Source organism: Pistacia vera, unplaced genomic scaffold, assembly GCF_008641045.1.
Source record: "Pistacia vera cultivar Batoury unplaced genomic scaffold, PisVer_v2 Contig218, whole genome shotgun sequence".
In the NCBI taxonomy this organism is placed as follows: domain Eukaryota; kingdom Viridiplantae; phylum Streptophyta; class Magnoliopsida; order Sapindales; family Anacardiaceae; genus Pistacia; species Pistacia vera.
In genome coordinates this window covers 271,834-293,253 of record NW_022196022.1, presented here as the reverse complement: position 1 = coordinate 293,253, position 21,420 = coordinate 271,834, and the positions used below count along the sequence as shown (strand labels likewise).

The 21,420-nt window shown below is 38.8% G+C and overlaps 1 protein-coding gene and 1 pseudogene across 1 annotated transcript; both read right to left on the bottom strand.

Annotated features, from left to right (window-relative positions):
- Positions 1–86: 86 nt before the first annotated feature.
- Positions 87–5,473, bottom strand: LOC116130177 (annotated as a pseudogene).
- Positions 5,474–10,097: 4,624 nt separating this feature from the next.
- On the bottom strand, positions 10,098–17,289 carry LOC116130176. Its single transcript, XM_031415928.1, has 10 exons — positions 17,177–17,289; positions 14,829–14,966; positions 14,641–14,689; positions 14,440–14,505; positions 14,032–14,151; positions 13,799–13,943; positions 13,657–13,710; positions 11,875–12,314; positions 10,470–10,535; positions 10,098–10,157 (listed from the first exon to the last, which is right to left on the bottom strand). Exons 1-10 carry the CDS (start codon positions 17,287–17,289, stop codon positions 10,098–10,100), a joined length of 1,251 nt encoding a protein of 416 aa, XP_031271788.1.
- Positions 17,290–21,420: the final 4,131 nt, after the last annotated feature.

Here is a 21,420-nt window from a genome sequence, read left to right as displayed (position 1 = left end):
GTAACAACAACTTGAACACTTGGCGCTAAAAACAGTTTGAAACTTTAGCTGAATATTTCTGCATTTCCAGCAAATTATCACCATCTTTAACAATCAACTGAATTTTTATCAGCACCTTCATCAAATTCAGCAGAATTCATAACTCTGAAATCTATTTGCTTCTGATGCTTTGCACGATGTCGTTCATCAAAATCTTCCCATCCTTCGCATTGTTGTCAGAAGAAAACTTTATTATCCCTTGCAGTAAAATGGGAATGAATTGTGCCACTTGATAAGTCTACAATACCTGGCGGAGGGTATCCATAATGATTTATGTATTATGAAGATCCAACGTTGAGAGTTGGGCGCACATCCTGAATAACGAATTTGGGAGGCTTTTCATAGCATTGTTACTGAGATACAAAGCCTGTATCCAAGATCAATAATTAGCCACAATTCTTGGTGGCCAATCTCGTGCTTCCTCAAAAATATACATCTAGTGCACAAGAATTGGTGAACCTCTTGATGCAAGAATTTGACTGTCCTCCAATAACAATGTCTTACGTTCTATTAAAATTGATGAAAAATTGACCAAGATGAGGCGAGAATTTATTTACAAATTACCTAGAACCTTGATATAGCAATCAGATGAAAGAGGGTAGAAAGAAAGAAATATATAACTAAAGAAGAAAGAAGGGACCTTCAAGTTATGCAAATTACAAAATTCATCTGACAACTCAAACAGATGATTTGATGAAAGATCTACCTGCACCACATGAAGATCAAGTCAAGTTAAATATCAAATTCATCATCCCTTGTTCCAGCATATATTTACCGCTCCCATGCATATTCCTTTTGGGAATTAACGTGGGTTTCTGTTCTTTATAATTTTAATTTGTTAATCTAAACTCAACATTTTTGTGTATGTGCAGGAAGATGACACGAATTATCATATGGATATGATAGCTGGGCTTGCCAAAATGAGAGCAAGAATGATTGTTTTTAGAGCTGGAGTATATTAAGAAATGAAGGCCAAAACAGACGTGAGAGAGAGTTGTAGAGAGGGAAAATTTGAACTGAAATTTTGCTCTATTTTTCTTTCATAAAACAGGGGTATTTTATACAAAACATTATCACCTAATCTTACATGGATAACAATCGGCTGCTATCACCTAAAGCTATCACATTAACATTTCAAAAATCAAACATCTTCACCAACTGCAATCTGCCCAGCAACATTCAAGCTTGGCGCCAAAAACCTGCATATTCAACCAGCAACATATTCACACATTTCCAGCAAAATATCATAAGCTTCAACAAAGAAACTATAGCATTTCTTAGGTTGACAAACTAACAGCCAAGTTTATTGCTGGAAGAATCATTCCTGCTATATATTGCAACCTCCACTGCAATGGCGAGAGGTCTTGTGTGCCTGGAGCTATACAAGGTTCTGGATGGAGGGAACAAAGTTGAAGACTACCGCAACACATTTGCTAACCTATCATTGCCTCTATTTTCCGTGGCTGTTTATTTTCTATTTTCCATAGCTTCAACAAACTATGCTTGTGTTAATTAGCGCTACATCAATGGTTTATTTTCAATACGTTGGGAGTGTGTTAGGGATCGTTCCTTTCATGAATATACGTATTTTTGGAAACATTATTATCTTGATATATAAAAATAAGATGATGGGTAAATAATATGAATATATGTGTTTTATATTCTCCAGCAAAAACCAACACATGAAGTCAGAAGCAAATTTGTTAAGAAATTTTAAGATTTTAACCCAATCCTACTTCCTATGTGATGTAGTTGATCAAAAGGAGAGTACCCTGGTAGTAATTCAACAAGTTTCAGTACTTCCAACAGAATGTTCGAGGGAGAAAATCCTATACAAAGCTAAAATCAGCCATCCTATTATAACTATTCACATATCATCAAGGTTGAATCAAATGTTACGTTCTTTTGTTCTAAATGTAAAAGCCAGATTTTTCATCTCTAACTTGAAGAACTGCCATCTGTATCCGGATAAATATCACTCAATATAATATCAACCGATTCATCAAATTCAGCAGAATTAGTAATTTCCTCTCTTCGCCCCTGACGCTCTGCACGACGGCGCTGGTCAAAATCTTCCCATCCTTCATACTGTTGCAGAAGAATACTTTAGTGTCAGTTGCAGTAAATGGGGAATAAATTGGGCCACTTGATAATTCTAATAAGTAATATACAAAACCTGCAATAGGGTATCTCTAGTGATTTCTGTATTACAAAGATCCAAATTTGATAGCTGGGCGCACATCTTGAATAACGAATTTGGGAGGCTTTTCATAGCATTGTCACTGATATCCAAAGCCTGTACAGTAATAGAAACATTGTACATAAATCAAAGATAAAAAATTAGCCACAGTTCTTGATGGCTAATTTGATGGCTAATCTCATGCCGCCTCAAGAACAAACAGCAGAAGAATTGGTGATCCTCTTGATGCAAGAATTTGACTGTCCTTCAATAATAAGACACTGTCCTCCAATGATAATGTCTTAAGTTCTATTTTAATTTAGTGAAAAATTGACCAAGATGAGGTGGGAATTTCATTTACAAACTATCTAGAACCTTGATATAGCAATTATATGAAAGAGAGTAGAAAGAAACTAATATGTAAGTAAGAAAAAAGTAGAGACCTTCAAGTTATGCGAATTGCAGAATTCATCCGGTAACTCAGACAAATAATTTGATGAAAGATCCACCTACACCACGTGAAGATCAGGTCAAATGAAATATCAAATTCATGTTATATGGATAGGAAATTATCCTTCTAGTTTGCAGCCTATGCCCAAGTAATTTACGTCGCGTTAGACATATTTTCATTCAATTAGAATTAAAAAAGAGAGAGACAAACACCAAGAATTTTACCTTGATAAGAGAAGTACAATTGCCTATACTTTCAGGAATGGAACTAATCCTGAGCAAGATAAACAAGCCAATTAAGAATCACAAAATTATGTATAGCATAGACAGGAAGAAGCATACATAGGGCAGTCTTATTCTGTTTGCACAAAAGATTTCCTACAAAAATAATTGCATCTATTTATCTATATATTACCAATTATTGTTGACATCCAAATCTTCAAGCTCAGTCAGATTTCCTATTTCAATTGGGAGGGCAGTTAAGTTGTTGTGTCCAACATCTAGCCTCTGCAGAGAAGTCAAAAGACCCAGCGTCGGAGGCAAAGTGTTCAAACTGCAGAAAAGATGTAATTCACGATAGTTAAAAAATCTGCAACAGCCATATTATGCACACATACACGGTGAAGCTAGGTTCCAGGCGTATAGCACCTTAGGGATAAAGAAAGTATCCCACATTTCACACCTCAGGTGACTTTCAAGAACAATGATTGAAGAACTCTATAGAATTAGTATGCACTTATATGAAATTTAGTAAAATAACAAAGACAGAATCATGATTTTGTAAAGTCTTAACAATTATATACATGTACAATAAGTTCATTATAGAATTTGAATTAGCTCAAATGGAACAGAGGCTGATAACATTTTGCATATTTGAGGAGGTGCAGAGACTAGACATTAGCTCCCAAGTTTGATTATTAAATTTTCCCCTCCCCATTAGTTCATCCTGTTCCTTTCTTCTTTTTTATTCTGTTACTTCAGGTAAACAGTAGAAAAACAACTCCACAACTCCATAACCAAACCACATTTACAAACAACTTTTTCTACTTGTGCTTTAAAGAAGAGCGCTTTACTATGATTAATGTCTAATTGATATATTCAAACTAGAAGGCTTCAATGAAAGGTAAACAAGCAGTAGATAGCTCAAAGAATATATATGTGTTTTGCACAGGAAAGCAGAAGACAAAAAATCTGCAAGACATATTATGCATAAATGAACAAAAAAAACTAACCAGTTTAGGGCTAAACATAGAACTTGTAGAAGCTTCAGACTTGTGAGTCCTCGCCAGCTAATGGATTCATCCGACAAATCATTTCCCGAAAGATACAATTCCTACCAAAGAATTGAGATTGAAGGATTTACTTTCATGATCTTTTAGAGGGAGGTCATTCAAATAGCTGATGTCACCAAAGTTTGGAATAGAATGGTTTTCATACCCTCAAGTCAATAAAACAATCAATCCGGTGAGGTACTTGTTGAATGGAATTGTAGCCGATATTAAGGGTTCTTATAAAAGGTGCACAAGGCCAAACTTTTTCAGGAATGTCCTATAAAGATACAATAAAGTTATCAAAGATATACCTTGCGAATACATCTAAGAGAAGGAACTTGAAAAACTCTTTGCTTTTTTGTGTTTATTTCTGATAATAATGAAATTCTACACCTCACATTTTAATTTGTTTACTTCTACATATTAGGCAACACAGAGCTCTAAGCTCCTCAAAAGTATATAAACTGACACACTGATTCTACCAACCTCAAAACCTTCCTTATTAATTATATATATTCTCCATTTAGGGAAAAACAACACTCACGTTACAGTGTAAAGCAGCTCCTTTATTTTTCAAATATCTGCGGACAGCTCTTACAAAATTGACATTCAATCGATGAACATCTATGACATTCATAGACCTGACTAATTTGTATCATTAGACAATTGGATTCCATTACACAGGACAATGAGACAAACCGTTAAGCAAAGGATCAAGTTTTTCTGATACAATATCTCAATCACAATAAGATGTGATTAGGATCCACAATCAATTTAGGTAAAAATTTTATTTAAAATAACTTGGAAGAGATATTACTTTTATACCTTCAGGTTTTCTGCGGCCAAATCTATACACTTGGTATACTTCCACAATATAATACGGCTCTTATCAGCTCTGAAATCCTGTAACCACCATGTTTTTCCACATAAAAAAACATTTCTTTTCAAGAGGACATGTATCTCCATATTGTTTAACAATAAGGAAATTTATCAAAGCTTCTAACAATCTTTAATAACCTTCCACAAAAATGAAAAACCTTTGACTAAAAATTAACTAATCTCGTCACAGGAAAAAAAAAAAGAATCTTGAACAATGTAAACAAGAAAGAAGCTGAAATCGCTCCCTTTTTTAACTCTATATTTCTTTTAAATCTTTCACACGTTAATAACATTTTAGTTTAAATTGACAAAATAAAAATGAAAATTTTTACTTTAGTGCCCACAAGCATGATCTTGGCTCCATTGTTGATCTCAGATTCTCTCAAAGACTTCTCGTTCTCCAAAAGTCGGCCTTTCAACACAAAAACAAGACAAAAAGGTGATCACCAAGAATTCAAGATTCAATTTTGAAACATGGGTTTTGATATTTCAACGAAATGGAACCTTTGAAGATGAGTTTCTGGTCAACAGGGTGGACACTAGTGAGAGGTACAAGAATGCTCTTCAAGCGTTGAACTGTTGAGTCATGCGATGCAGTTATTGTTATCGATTCTCTAATGAACTTCACTGTGATATTAATGTTGCTTTCTTCCATCTTGCTCTCTGTTTCTTCCGTGAAAAGCTTTTCGATTGCTTCTGTTACAAACACCTATTCTTGTTGTGTGTATTAGAAAGCCAATTCAGGCGCTAAACAATTTAGTAGTGTTCAATAGTTTTTTTTTTTTTTTTTGTTTTGCCGCGAGTGTTCTCTGAGAGTGAGTAACTATAGTTTTATACAAAATTTGGCGGTGTTAATTAGCACTAGATTTATGGGTTATTTTCGTTAGGCTGAGATATCGTTGTTTCTTTGGAATATGTATTTTGGAAATAATAAATCCGGTCCTGTTACAATTGGCTGAAATAACAGAAATCCGAAGCAAATTTATCTGGAAATTTTAAGATTTTACCCAATATCTTACTTCCTATGTGATGTAGTTGGTCAAAAGGAGTGTACCCTGGTAGTAATTCAACAGGTTTCATTACTTCCAACAGAATGTTCAAGGGAGAAAATCCCATACAAATCTAGAATCAGCCATCTGGTTATGACTATTCACATAGCAGTGAAGTTGAGTCAAATATTATGTTCTTGTTGAAGTTGGTGATATTTTGCTGGAAATGAAGAAGATTTCAGACTGTTGAAGTTGCAACATTTTGGCGCCCAAGTTTGAAAAATCTGCTGTACAAGAAGCAGTTGGATGGAGCTGCTGTTTTGCTAGATTTTGTGATATGATTGTGTGATATGTTTAGGTGAATTTAGCCTTGATTAAGGGTTATATTAAAGGCTTGTACTTGTATTAGTTTTGATTGTATGGTTGAGATTTACGCTTGTAAAATTATCCACCGCATTAGATGAAACAGTGGACAACTTTTGTATAAAAATTTCTCTGTTTTTTGAATGAAAGTTTAAGTTGAATTTGCAGCCAATTTTCGTCTCTCTTTCATCAGTTTTTCCCTTTGCATTCTCCAGCAAAACCAACAATTGGTATCAGAGCTCTTCTTACGATCAAAAGGGCCTGCAAAACTCATCTCTCAATCTACATTATCAACTCCTTTTCACGTAAAACTCCACTGTCAACTCAACAAAGAACCTGTCTTCATGGCACAACGCACAGCCTCTCTTTCTCCTCCTGTTTTCAATGGAGAAGAGTACCATATATGGGCTGTCAAAATGAAAGCATTCCTGCGAGGCCAAGGCTTGTGGCAGGATGTAGAGGAAGAGAAGCAACCACCACAGCTGGGACCCAATCCCACGCTGAATCAGATCAGGCTCTATGAAGAAGAAGAACCTAAGGCTCCAAGAGCTTTGTCTCACATCCATGCAGCTGTAATAGACCTTGTGTTTCCAGGGATTATGGCTTATGAGACAGCAAAGGAAGCATATATGAGACAAGCTCAAGGAGGAGTTTGGCGGAAGTGATAAAACTAGAAACATGCATGTGTTGAACTTAATAAGAGAGTTTGAGATGTTAAAAATGCAGGAATCAGAATCTGTAAAGGAGTATGTTGACAGGTTAATGAATGTTGTCGACAAAATTTGGCCACTTGGTGAGGAGATGACAGACAAAAGAATTGTTGAAAAGGTGTTGGTGAGCTTACCCGGAAGATTTGAGTCCAATATCTCATGAATATGTATTTTGGAAATAATATATCTTGTCCTATTATAGTTTGCTGAAATAATAGAAGTCACAAGCAAATTTATCCAGAAATTTTAAGATTTTAACCCATGTCCTACTACTTCCTATGTGATGTAGTTGATCAAAACGAGAGTACCCTGGTAGTAATTCAACAGGTTTCATTACTTCCAAGAGAATGTTCGAGGGAGAAAATCCTATACAAAGCTAAAATTAGCCATCCTGTTATAACTATTCACATATCATCAAGGTTGAATCAAATGTTAAGTTCTTTTGTTCTAAATGTAAAAGCCAGATTTTTCATATCTAACTTGTAAAACTGCCATCTGTATCCAGAAATAGATCACTCAATATAATATCAGCCAATTTATCAAATTCAACAGAATTAAAAATTTCCTGACATGACCCATCCCGACCTTCCTCATCCCATATCCAGGCGCTCCCACAAGACTTGGATGACCGAGATTTGTCATGTGGGAAAACTGTGAAACCTGAAATCCTGTTTTTCTGAATATACTATGCATAAATAATCCGTACGAAAATGTAATTAAAAATACAAGTATGAATAAGTACATAAACAAATTTAGGAAGTTTGGAAAACATAAATGCATAATCCATGAAAAATCTAGAAACAAAGTATCAAGTCTTGTGTAATTACAGCAAAAACATAAGACTATTACAGAAAACAATACAACCTTGAGGGGTGACTCACTGCTTGGCTCGATCTCCCTGTAAACCTTTTGTGGGGGGGTGAGGGGTGAGGAAAACATTTTTTGAAAAGGGGTGAGCTAAAATACTCAGTGAATGGGGAAAAAAGGGAGTTTGCAAAACATATCTTCAACAATAGTTATGGTTTGCAATAGTCCTTATGAAATTTTGAAAACATGATTCTATGAACATGTTATGGAAGCAACTAATCATTCATGTATGCATGCATAACTCGTTTCTAATTGTTCTAAGTACTGTAATCTGATCATTTAAACTAAAAATAATTTTTGAATCCTAACTCATCACTAAATGCTAAAAACTCTTTTATGAGAACTTAAAGTATAGCTGTAAATGCTTATGCTTCTGAAAACAATGTTTTTCCATAAATCATGCTACAAACATCGAATGTTTCATATAACTAATGCAAATTATCCATAACTGTTCTAATACAGAAAACTGAATCTGATTTTGAACATTCTAAAACTGAAAGCTGATTCTTATACTGTTACTAAAACTATTAACTAATACAGAAAACTGTAGGCCGGTATTTGAAAACTATAAACTAATATCCTGCTCCGAAACAATAAACTAATACTGAAGGTTCTCACCACAACCAGTACCTTGGGGAAAAATCTCAATACCTGGTGGGCGTCCCACATACAGGCAGAGCTGGGAGAAACATCTCAATACCTGGCAAGATCTATCATCGCGCGAGCAGAGCCTGAAGAAAACCATCTCAATACTTGGCGGACAAACTCAACGCCTAAGCAGAGCCTGAAGACCGAATATCTCAATACCCAACAAATCCTGCATTGCATGGGCAGAGCTTGAAACTGGAGGATGGGTACTTTGTAGGGTGGTTTTAGCACCACAACAATCTCATGCATAATCTCAAGTAACATGTAAGTCAAGAACATATTACATATGTGCTTATAAATCATGCATATATGACATAATATTCAAAATCACATACAGGGGTGAAACAACAATTTTTTAATTTAAAAAACTAACGGTTTAGCCTAGATCTAGAATTTCTTCAACAACCCATCACAATGGCACGTCCGACACCACTCTTGTGTAGGTATCACTTTCATACTATTCACATGCTGCACATTACCCCAAGTACCCAAGGAATGTCGTACAATCATAAATGAGAAGTACTTTCTTTGACTTCCAAGACTCACTATTTCATACTTCCTATAAAATATTACTCAATACGGAGCACACTTCCACCCAAGTTGCCTTAAATTCCAGCATTTTAAAACGGCATTAAATCAATTTTCTCAAAGACATTCCAGCCGAGAGCATGCAAGTGTATTCAACCAACTAACCTTTAAATCAAAAACATAACTCAAGCATCTCCCAAATGTTATCCAGCCAAGTGCATGCAATTAAAGTATTTAGTCAACATCACAATTTAATAAAACAACCAAATGCATGCAAGTTCAATTAGCAAGCAAATTACATTCCATTTTAAAACTCAAACCAACCACTCTAGAATACATCCAAAAACATGCAAAAGAAAATAAATTAAGCAAGCTTCACATTTAGCTCAAATCTCATCAAAACACAAAAAGGCGAACTACAATTAATATGCAAGCATAGATCTGAAATTTAAGAAAAGTTTTCATTTGATCCACTCACAAAAATTCAGCTCAACTGATCTCAACTCAAAGTCTCAAACACTTTTTTCCTCGACACTTACACCAAGGAACCAAGATCAATCTTCCACCCTTTATAAGAAGAAAGAAACTAAGAAATTTGTCTTCCTAACCCCCATGCATGAGTTACCCGAGCTCAGATCGAAGTGATCTGCTTCAAATTTTTCTCAGCCCCATTTTTACTCCATTTCTCTCTCACTCTACCTTTCGGCCAACACTTCTTCTTCCCCGCCTAGATTTATATAAAACAATTTTTTTTATTTTCACAACAACCCCCAAATTCTCTTAATTCTAGTATAACCCTGCCACATAATCTTTTGCGTGTAAAAACCTCCAGATTTTGTGCCCCTGCTGCATGAAAACCCAATAGTTTCCATTTCTTCGTTTTCATCCCCAACACAGAAAAGTCCCTTCTTATAAACAAAACCAAAGAGAATATATATATATATATAGAATGAGGTTTTACATTTCCTCTCTTTGCCTCTGACGCTCTACACAACAGCGCTCGTCAAAATCTTCCCATCCTTCACACTATTGCAGAAGAATAGTTTAGAGTCTGTTACAGTAAATTGGGAATAAATTGGGCCACTTGATAATTCTAATAAGTAATATACAAAACCTACAATAGGGTATCCCTAGTGATTTCTATATTATGAAGATCCAAAGTTGATAGCTGGGCTCACATCCTGAATAACGAATTTGGAAGGCTTTTCATAGCATTGTTACTGATATCCAAAGCCTGTACAGTAATAGAAACATTGTATAAATCCAAGATAAAAAATTAGCCACAGTTCTTGATGGCTAATCTCATGCCCCCTATAGGACAAACAGCAAAAGAATTGGTGATCCTCTTGATACAAGAATTTGACTGTTCTCCAATAATAAGGCACTGTCCTCCAATAATAATGTCTTAAGTTTTATTTTAATTTAGTGAAAAAACGACCAAGGTGAGGTGGGAATTTCATTTACAAACTACCTAGAACCTTGATATCGCAATCAAATGAAAAAGAGTAGAAAGAAAGAAATATATAACTAAAAAGAAAGTAGGGACCTTCAAGTTATGCAAATTGTAAAATTCATCTGGCAACTCAGACAGATAATTTGATGAAAGATCCACCTGCACCACGTGAAGATCAAGTCAAATAAAATACCAAATTCATGTTACATGGATAGGAAATTATCCTTCTAGTTTGCAGCCAACGGCGAAGTAATTTACGTCGCAACAGACAGATTTTCATTCAATTAAAATAAAAAAAAGAGAGAGACAAACACCAAGAATTTTACCTTGATAAGAGAAGCATAGTTGCCTATACTTGCAGGAATTGAACTAATCTTGAGCAAGATAAACAAGCCAATCAAGAATCACAAAATTATGTATACAGCATAGACAGGAAGAAACATGCATAGGGCAGTCTTATTTTGTTTGCGCAAAAGATTTCCTACAAAATAATTGCATCAATTTATCTATAGATTACATATTATTATTGACATTCAAATCTTCAAGCTCAGTTAGATTTCCTATTTCAATTAGGAGGGCAGTTAAGTTGTTGTTTGTGTTGGTTATCCTGGAGAGTGCTAAGTAAGATAAAAACTCAGTAAAGAGAGAGGGATGACCATTTGAATATTGCTTTGTTTTGCATTCAAAAAACAAGGGTAAAATAAATACAAACCACTCCATTGTTTCACCTAATGCAATGGATATTTTTACAAATTTGAATTTGAACTAAGCACATTAAACTAATACACGTACAAACATATCAAATACATCACTTAACCAGACCTAAATTCACCTAAACATCTCACTAATAAACATCACAAAAGTCATTCTAAACAGTGACCAAAAACCATTGCTCTATGCATAGCAGAAGTTCAAACCGTGGCGCCAAAAACTTGCAACTCCACTTTCAGTCGACTTCATCATTTCCAGCATGATATCACCACCTTCAACACTCCTCCTTGATATCTTTGTTGGAAACACCAAGTTTGAGCCTTAGATATTCAAACTTGGATTTGGATAAAACCTTGGTCATGATGTCTGCAACTTATTCTTCACCCCGGCAATGTATCAGCTCAACTTCTGCATCTTGTTTAACTTCCTTTACAGCTTGAAACTTTATCTTTATGTGTTTGGTTCAACCATGATGAACTGGATTTTTAGCCATAGCTATTGCTGATTGATTGTCACACAAAATTGCAGTGGAACTCCTCTATTTTAGTCATAAATCACCTAGAATTTTTCTTAACCAATTGGCTTGATTTATAGCAATAGCAACTGAGATATACACTGCCTCTGTTGTGGATTGAGCATGCTTTCTTGTTTCTTGGAAAGCCAGCAAATAGCACCAGAATTCAGGTAGAAAATACCCTAAAGTGCTTCTCATATTATCCACAGAACTAACCCAATCACTATCAAAATACCCCATTAATTTGAAGTTTTATGACCTCCTAAACCATACTCCAAAATCAGTGCTTCCCTTTACGTATCTCAGCACTCTTTTGGTAGCTTTAAAATGGACTTCACTCAGATGGCTCATAAATCTGGAGAGCAAACCGGTAGCATACATAACATCTGGTATGGTTACTGTTAAATTTAGCAAATGGTCAATTAGGCTTCTGTACAACCCTTCATCAATCTTCACTGCACCATATTCTTTGGAAAGTTTCTGATTTTGAACTAAAGGAATGTCCATGGATTTGCAACTCTCCATACTGAATTTCCGTAGGACTTCATTGGCATACTTCTTTTGGTTGACAAAGATTCCACATGGAGTTTGATTAATCTCCATTCCGAGGAAGTAAGCCATCTTACCCAAATCAGTCATTTCAAACTCAACATGCATGGCCTTCTTAAATTCTCCTACTTGAGCAAGATTACTCCCTGTCACCAAAAGATCATCTACATAAAGAGAGACAATAGTTACATCTTCATTTATCTCCCTTACATACAAGGTGTGCTCATTTGGACTTCTTACAAATTCCAAATTGATTAAGTGATCATTGATTCTACTATACCAGGCCCTTGGTGCTTGTTTTAGGCTGTATAGAGCCTTCTTCAAGAGTTAAACTTTGTCCTCTTTTCCTTTAATCTGATGCCCTTCAGGTTGCTCCACATAAATCTCCTCATTCAACCATCCATTTAGGAAGGTTGATTTAACATCCAACTAAAAAATTTTCCAACCAAATTGAGCTGCCACAATAAGTAATAATCTGATTGTATTATGTCTAGCTACCGGTGCAAAGGTGTCCAAGAAATCAACTCCATATTGTTGACCAAAGCTTTTGACAACCAACCTAGCTTTATGCTTATGAACTAAGCCATCCGAATTGAGTTTTCTCTTGAAAATCCACTTAACTTGGATTACTTTTCTATACTCAGGTATGTCCAGAAGCTTCCAAATTGGAACTCCTCTATTAAGTAGGACTCAAAGTCCTACTAGGATTCCAACCTCATGGGTTCACTATATAAAGAGAGGCAAACCCTCTCATCAGTGATTCACAAATCGCCTACTAGCTCTCAAGCTGTCGCAATGTTCCAATGTCTCTTTTGCGCCACCTCAGCCTCCACTATCCTCATTGCCTTCTCTGCAAGTCCACTAGATTGTCAGTGGCTCGCAACACAAGATCCGACCCTCATATTTGTAACCGTAGATTTTATCGTCTACACAAATTAGCAATAGATTTATGGTTTAAAGTTAGTGATATTTAGCTGGAAGTATGAAGAAGTGTTAGTTGGATGAAGTAGCAAGTTTTTGGCGCCAAGTTTGAAATTGCAGTTCTGGGAGCAGTTCTGTTGGGTTGATTTCTTGACAAGTTTATGTGATGGTTTTTGGTAAATCCAGCAGTCATTCAGCCGGTGATTAAGATTCCTTTTGATGTAGTGTACTTGTAGTTGTTAATTATGTATCGATGAGGATAATTGTTTGCAAATTATCTTCTGCAGATTAGGTGCAACAGTGCACAAAAACTTCAGTTTATGTTAATGAAATGCAGATAATTTTTAGCTGAAAAAACTCTCTTTCTACAAACTCTTTCCTTGGTATTCTCCAGCAAAAACCAACACATGAATATGTATTTTGGAAATAATATATTCTGTCCTGTTACAGTTTGCTGAAATAACGGAAGTCAGAAGCAAATTTATTCAGAAATTTTAAGATTTTAACCCATATCCTACCACTTCCTATGTGATGTAGTTGATCAAAAGCAGAGTACCTTGGTAGTAATTCAAAATGTTTCATTACTTCCAACTGAATGTTCGAGGGAGAAAATCCTATATAAAGCTAAAATCAGCCATCCTGTTATAAATATTCACATATCATCAAGGTTGAATCAAATGTTATGTTCCTTTGTTCTAAATGGAAAAGCCAGATTTTTCATCTCAACTTGCAGAACAGCCATCTCTATTCCGCAAAAAATCACTGAATATAGTATCAGCCAATTCATCAAATTCAGCAGAATTAAAATGTTCCTCTCTTCGCCTCTGACACTCTGCATGACGGCGCTCCTCAAAATCTTCCCATCCTTCACACTGTTGTAGAAGACTACTTTAGTGTCTGTTGCAATAAATGGGGAATAAACTTGGCCACTTGATAATTCTAATAAATATTATACAAAACCTGCAATAGGGTATCCGTAGTGATTTCTGTATTATGAACAGCCAAAGTTGATAGCTGGGCGCACATCGTGAATAACGAATTTGGGAGGCTTTTCATAGCATTGTTACTGATATGCAAAGCCTGTACAGTAATAGAAACATTGAATAAATCCAAGATAAAAAATTAGCCACAGTTCTTGATGGCTAATCTGATGCTCCCTCAAGAATGTACAGCACAAGAATTGGTGAACCTCTTGATGCAAGAATTTGACTGTCCAATAATAATGTCTTAAGTTCTATTTCAATTTAGTGCAAAATTGACCAAGATGGGGCGGAAATTTCATTTACAAACTATCTAGATCCTTGATACAACAGTCAGATGAAAGAGAGCAGAAAGAAAGAAATATATAACTAAAAAGAAAGTATGGACCTTCAAGTTATGCAAACTGCAAAATTCATCTGGCAACTCAGACAGATGATTTGATGAAAGATCCACCTGCACCACGTGAAGATCAAGTCAAATGAAATATACTTCTAGTTTGCAGCCAATGGCCAAGTAATTTATGTCGCATTAGACAGATTTTCATTCAATTAAAATAAAAAATAGAGAGACAAACACCAAGAATTGTACCTCGATAAGAGAAGTACAGTTGCCTACACTTGAAGGAATGGAACTAATCCTGAGCAAGATAAACAAACCAATCAAGAATCACGAATTATGTATAGCATAGACAGGAAGAAGCATGCATAGGGCAGTCTTATTCTGTTTGCGCAAAAGATTTCCTACAAAATAATTGCATCAATTTATCTATATAGTACCTATTATTGTTGACTTGCAAATCTTCAAGCTTAGTCAGATTTCCTATTTCAATTGGGAGGGCAGTTAACTTGTTGTTTGCAACATCTAGCCGCTGCAGAGAAGTCAAAAGACCCAGCGTCGGAGGCAAAGTGTTCAAACTGCAGAAAAGATGCAACAGCCATATTATGCACACATACACAGTGAAGCTACGGTTCCAGGCGTATAACACCTTAGGGATAAAGAAAGTATCCCACTTTTCACACCTCAGGTGACTTTCAAGAACAATGATTAAAGAACTCTATAGAATTAGTATGCACTTATATGAAATTTAGTAAAATAACAAAGACAGAATCATGATTTTGTAAAGTCTTAACAATTATATGCATGTACGATAAGTTCTTTTTTTCTTGTTACTTCAGGTAAAAAGTAGAAAAACAAACCACAACTCCATAAATGCTCCTTGGCATACTGGAGCAGTAGGTGAACGAAATAGAGAAGCAACAGGAACAAAATAATAATAGTAAAACAAAACAAACAGTAAACAAAGAAATTATACGCACGATTTACCCTGGTTCACCCAATGTGGGCCACGTCCAGCTGAGTCAATATTATTGAAATATGCCTCACCTCTCTTGTTTACAATGAATGAATTGCTCTCACACTCATAACAAGAGAAAAGTATGTTTATATACTAGGTTTAAGAGATTAAACCTAGTTTTACAAGAATTCCTATTCCTAAGCCCAACCCAAAAAGGAATTAATAACTTAAAAGGAATCCTACAGCGGTTATAATAAACTCATTGATATATTCAAAATAAAAGGCTTCAATGAAAGGTAAACAAGCAGTAGATAGCTCAAAGAATATATATGTGTTTTGCACAGGAAAGCAGAAGACAAAAAATCTACAAGACATATTTTACATATAAATGAACATAAAAAACTAACCAGTTTTGGCTTAAAGATAGAACTTGTAGAAGCTTCAGACTTGTGAGTCCTCGCCAGCTAATGGATTCATCCGACAAATCATTTTTCTTAAGAAACAATTTCTACCAAAGAATTGAGATTGAAGGATTTACTTTCATGATCTTTTACAGGGAGGTCATTCAAATAGCTGAAGGGAAAAAAAAAAAAAAAAAAAAACAAAGTTTGGAATAGAATGGTTTTTATACCCTCAATTCGGTAAAACAATCAATCCTGTGAGGTACATGTTGAAGGGAATTGTAGCTGATATCAAGGATTACCAAAAAAGGTGCACAAGGCCAAAGTCCTTCAGGAATGTCCTGTCAAGATACAATAAAGTTATCAAATATATACCTTGTGATTACATCTAAAAGAAGAAACTTGAAAAACTCTTTGCTTTTTTATGTTTATTTCTGATAATAATGAAGTTCTACACCTCTCATTTTAATTTGTTTTCTTCTACATATCAGGCAACACAGAGCTCTAAGCTCCTCAAAAGTATATAAACTGACACACTGATTCTACCAACCTCAAAACCTTCCTCATTAATTATATATATTCTCCATTTAAAGAAAAATAACTCTGCGACAAATTACTTCTATTAATGGTATTAATATCAAAGGGGAAAACAACACTCACATTACAGTGAAAAGCAGCTCCTCTAGTTTTTCAAATATCTACGGACAGGTCTTACAAAATTCACATTCAATCAATGAACATGACATTCAAAGACCTAACTAATTTTGTTATGCCTGGGAAAACAAGGGCTGACGTGGAAAGTCACGTGGTGCAGTGTGACCTGCTCCCGTCAGAACGGTAGATACACGTTAGGCCTGCCAAGCGCTATGGAGCTCCCACGCGTCCATTTCCCTGCAATAAATCGCGTGAAATCAGCTTGGGAAGGCGGCAATGGGACGTAAACCCGGATTATGTCCTGACACTCACACCAACCCATGGATTGAATGATGATCACACGCCCTCATCTGGTTATAAAAGGGAGAAGACCCCTTCATTAAGGGGATTCGGCCATTTTTACACTTGAACTCTCTCTCTCTCTCTTGCAAACTTTGTATTTACTTTTCCTAATCATTTGTAAGTTAGTCCACTGTTGCGACCTGACCCACATTACTAATACAAATCAGTGGACGTAGGACTTGCTACCTTAGCATCCGAACCACTTTAAAAAGCTTTTATTGCATTCATTTCACATTTTCTATCCATAATCACGTGTGTCTCCTGACCAATCAACGTTACACACATGTCGATTAGTTGGTGTAAGAATCACGCATCAACAGTTTGGCGCTAGAAGGAGGGCCTGATTTAGTGTTCATCCTTCATCAGGAGAATCTTCAACCTACTGGTCCTATAGCAACAAATGGCCCGCCAATCTGAACCTGAGCAAGCTAACCAGCGCGCTGAAAGAGTCCCCTTGACCCAAGGGGATACCCCTTCCAAGATAATTCCAGTTTCACAAAATGCTGTGGGGGATATCCCGGCAGCTTCGCAGCTTGACCTCGCCATCAGAAGCTACCTGGAGAGGTTCGATAATACTCTCCAGACGGTCAACCAGAGGCTGGACTGTTTGGACCAAGGAATGTCATCTACAATAGCTGGGGCGGTGCAGCCGCCAAAAACGCCTGCAGGTCGCGCGAAAGCGCGGCAAAGGGAAATAGCCCGTGCCGCGAGCACTGCAGCGCGTAGGCGTAAGGGTAAGCAAGTGGAAAAAAGTAAGCTTACAGGCTCCCAAAGACCAGCAAACACAAACCGCGCCTCGAGCAGGGTGCCGGCAAAGCTGAGACTCGACGAAAAAGTGAATCCCGAGTTGTCCCATGCCACGTCGCAGGTGAACCCAAGCAAAGGTGCCGGGCGCGACGATTCCTATCACCACCAGCAGAACGATCTTGATCGCTATCATGCGGGTGGTCCCCATACCTCGCGGGGCGGTTCGTACCACCGCGAGGGTCGTGAAAACGCCTCGCACAATCCTTCGCCTTCACACGCCTCTAGTCAGCGTGTGTCGAGTGCGGCCGAAAATGCCGACCGAGGAGAAGAGGAGTCCGACCTCCGGACTTTCCTGAACCGTAATCGTGAAGGCCGGACTCCCATGGGTGAGAGTAATCCCCAATTGGCTCCGTTACCACAAATTGAGGAGCTACAGCGAGCTCTGGACAGGTTAAGGGAGCAGCAAAACGAAAAAAAAAAACACAGTCTAGGTCCCTTGCCTCCCCTTTCTCTCCCGAAGTGCTAGCTGCTCCACTCCCACCGGGGTTCAAAATGCCCGATATGCGGCCGTTTGATGGGAACCATGATCCGCAGGATCATTTATATGAGTTCAACGACCTGATGGAGCTCCACCAGGTTTCGGATCTTGCAAAATGCCGTTGTTTGGCCGTGACGCTGACTTCTCACGCCAAGCGGTGGTTGAGGTCGCTCCCAACGGGATCGATCAGTTCGTGGCCTCAGATGAGCACGATGTTCCTACGGCATTTCCAAGCTAATCGAAAGTTTTCGATGCCTTTGAGCTACCTCAGCAACATAAGGCAAGAAAGAGACGAATCCTTGCAATCTTATATCGATCGTTTCCACATGGAACTCAACAAGGTGGCTCATGCCCCAGAAGAGTCCATCCGAACACTTATAATAGCTGGAGTTCGCCCGCAAACCGACCTGTGGAAAGAACTGCAGGCTGAGGACGATGTTTCCCTCACCAGATTTTACGACCTTGCAGAAAAATATCTCCGAATAGAGAATTCATTGGCGGCACTCCGCCGTAGCGATCACGGCACTCCGAGCCGTATGTCTGGTCGGGGAGAAAATAGGAGAGCTGATCGCAAAGGAGACATTGATGATCAGCGAAAAGGGAAGAAACCCCGCTATGAGCACAAGAAGTCCTATGCTCCTGTTCCTCGTCATGACCGGGATAGAACTCAATACACTCCGCTGAACGTGTCCATATCTGCAATCCTTGACAAATCCGAGGAGGCCAGCCTACTCGGTGAACCGGAACCTATGAAAACCCCTGCTACGGCCAGAAACAGGCAAAAATACTGCCGTTTCCATCGGGATAACGGGCACCATACTGATGAATGCCGAGCTCTAAAGCAGGCAATTGAGGAGCTCATCAAGAAAGGGCATTTCAAAGAGTATATTGATGACTCTCCAAAAGAGAACCAAGTGGAGCAGAAGAAAAAGCGTCGTGATCGCAGCGGGTACAGCAGTGTTAACATAATCTTCGGAGGTCTGCACCTCACGGGAAACACGCGAGGTGCACAGGAAAGGTACGCTCGTGAAGCATATCACGACCCGATCAGGGTAATGAACACTTCGCAGCGACCGCAAAAGGCTTGAAAGGAGGAGCTGATCACCTTCTGCGAGAAGGAAGCAGCTCGCTTGCACCATCCCCACGAGGACGCCCTGGTAATCACGCCCCTGATAGGGTGCCATAATGTCTGCAGAATGCTTGTGGACAACGGAAGCGCTGTGAACATCCTATTCAAGACCGCTTTCGATAGAATGAACCTAGACGAGGCCGACCTGAAGCCAGCCTCGATGCCTCTTTACGGTTTTATAGGGGATCACCTGATCCCCAAAGGAACGATCCAACTACCAGTCACGCTCGACGACTACGACGAGGTGACTAGGGTTAACGAATTTTTGGTCGTGGATTGCCCATCGGCCTTTAATGGAATCTTGGGGCGACCTCTGTTGAGAAGCTTCAAGGCAGTCACTTCCATATATCACCTCAAGATGAAGTTCCCCACTCCAACAGGGATAGGGGAAGTGAGCGGATCGCAGAGCGCATCTCGCGAATGCTACGTAAAAGCGGTGCAGATGGCAGGCAAGGGAAAGGGCATTATGCGATGTGTGCCTCGCCAGGCTATGGCGATAAGCCAGATCGAACCACAGCATGGTCCAGCGGAGGATAACATAGATCCGCGAATCCAGGAAATCCCTCTGAGCGGCCCGGTTGAGGATCTGTCCGAAATTTCAATTGATCCAAAAGAGCTGAGCCGAGTGTTGAAGATTGGAAGCTGTCTCAGCCCTCAGTTCGCTTCCGAGCTGATAAGCTTCTTAAGGGAAAACATTGACGTGTTTGCCTGTGCAAATATGGTCAGGATCAGCCCGAACATTATTTGTCACTCATTAAACGTCAGCAGTGAAGCCAAACCGATTCACCAGGAAAGAAGGGCAATGGATCCAGAGCGGTACGCCGCACTGAAATCAAAAGTGGAAAACCTTCTCAGAAATGGGTCCATTCGAGAAGCTCTCTACCTGACCTGGGTTGCCAACCCGGTCCTGGTAAAGAAGCCAAACGGCAAGTGGCGGACCTGCGTTGACTTCAGCGACCTCAACAAAGCCTGCCCGAAAGACAGCTTCCCCCTGCCGAGAATTGACCAGCTCGTTGATGCCACCTCGGGGCACGAGTTGTTAAGCTTCATGGATGCATACTCGGGATACAATCAAATCCCGATGTATGGGCCAGACGAGGAGCATACGTCCTTCATTACGGACCGGGGGTTGTACTGTTACAAAGTTATGCCTTTCGGCCTCAAGAATGCAAGCGCGACCTATCAGAGGTTGGTTAACCGAATGTTCTCCGACCAGATCGGAAGGACAATGGAGGTCTATATGGACGACATGCTGGTCAAATCCCAGGCCGCCTCAGAACACATTGCACATCTCGCTGAGATGTTTGACATCCTCCGACTGTACAGAATGAAGCTGAACCCTCTCAAGTGTTTGTTCGGGGTATCGTCAGGAAAGTTCCTGGGATATATGGTTAATCAGCGGGGCATAGAAATAAACCCTGAAAAGATCCAAGCTCTGCTCGATATGGAGAGCCTGACCAGCAAGAAGCAGGTCATGAGTCTAAATGGGCGGATAGCGGCACTTAGTCGCTTCATATCAAGGCTAACAGACCGCTGCTTGCCATTTTTCAATGTTCTGAAGGCCAATAAGAAATTCGAATGGACTCCTGAATGCGAACAGGCATTCCAGAGTATAAAAGAACACCTCGGGAAGCCATCTCTCCTCTCTAAGCCTCTTCCACAGGAAATCCTGCTCATCTACCTGTCCGTATCTCAGTTCGCGGTCAGTGTAACTCTGGTACGGGAAGAGGAAAAGGCGCAATGGCCAGTGTACTATGCGAGCAAGCGCCTGTCGGATGCCGAAATACGGTATCCAGAAATGGAGCGACTAGCCTTTGCTCTGCTGATCGCATCAAGAAAGCTGCGACTTTACTTCCACGCCCATACGATCCACGTAATGACTAATTATCCCCTAAGGCAGGTCCTCCAGAAACCAGAAGCCTCGGGTAAACTGCTCAAATGGGCCATGGAATTAAGCCAGTTCGACCTGAAGTACAAGCCCAGGTCGACCATTAAAGGGCAGGCTGTTGCAGATTTCATATTAGAATTTTCCTATCTCCCAAGCGAGCAACAGCCTAGCGAAGTCATGCAGGAAAGTATTCAAAACCTGTTGACCTGGAACCTCTACGTCGACAGGTCATCGAACAGGAAAAGAGCCGGTGCGGGTCTTCTCCTTGTAAGCCTCGAGGGGGCTCGAATTCATGGTATTCTCTGGTTCGGGTTTAAGGCGACCAACAATGAGGCTGAGTATGAAGCCTTGCTCGCCGGGTTGCGACTTGCCAAA

Excerpts from the sequence above, each read along its gene's own strand:
- LOC116130176 (XM_031415928.1), bottom strand. The coding sequence starts at position 17,289 with ATGGCGAGGTCAAGCTGCGAAGCTGCCGGGATATCCCCCACAGCATTT. Across the intron at positions 14,967-17,176 it reads GGGACTCTTTCAGCGCGCTG|TTTGAACACTTTGCCTCCGA; the intron begins GTTAGCTTGCTC and ends TCTTTTCTGCAG. Across the intron at positions 10,536-11,874 it reads AGGGAAGCACTGATTTTGGA|GTGGATCTTTCATCAAATTA; the intron begins GTATGGTTTAGG and ends CACGTGGTGCAG.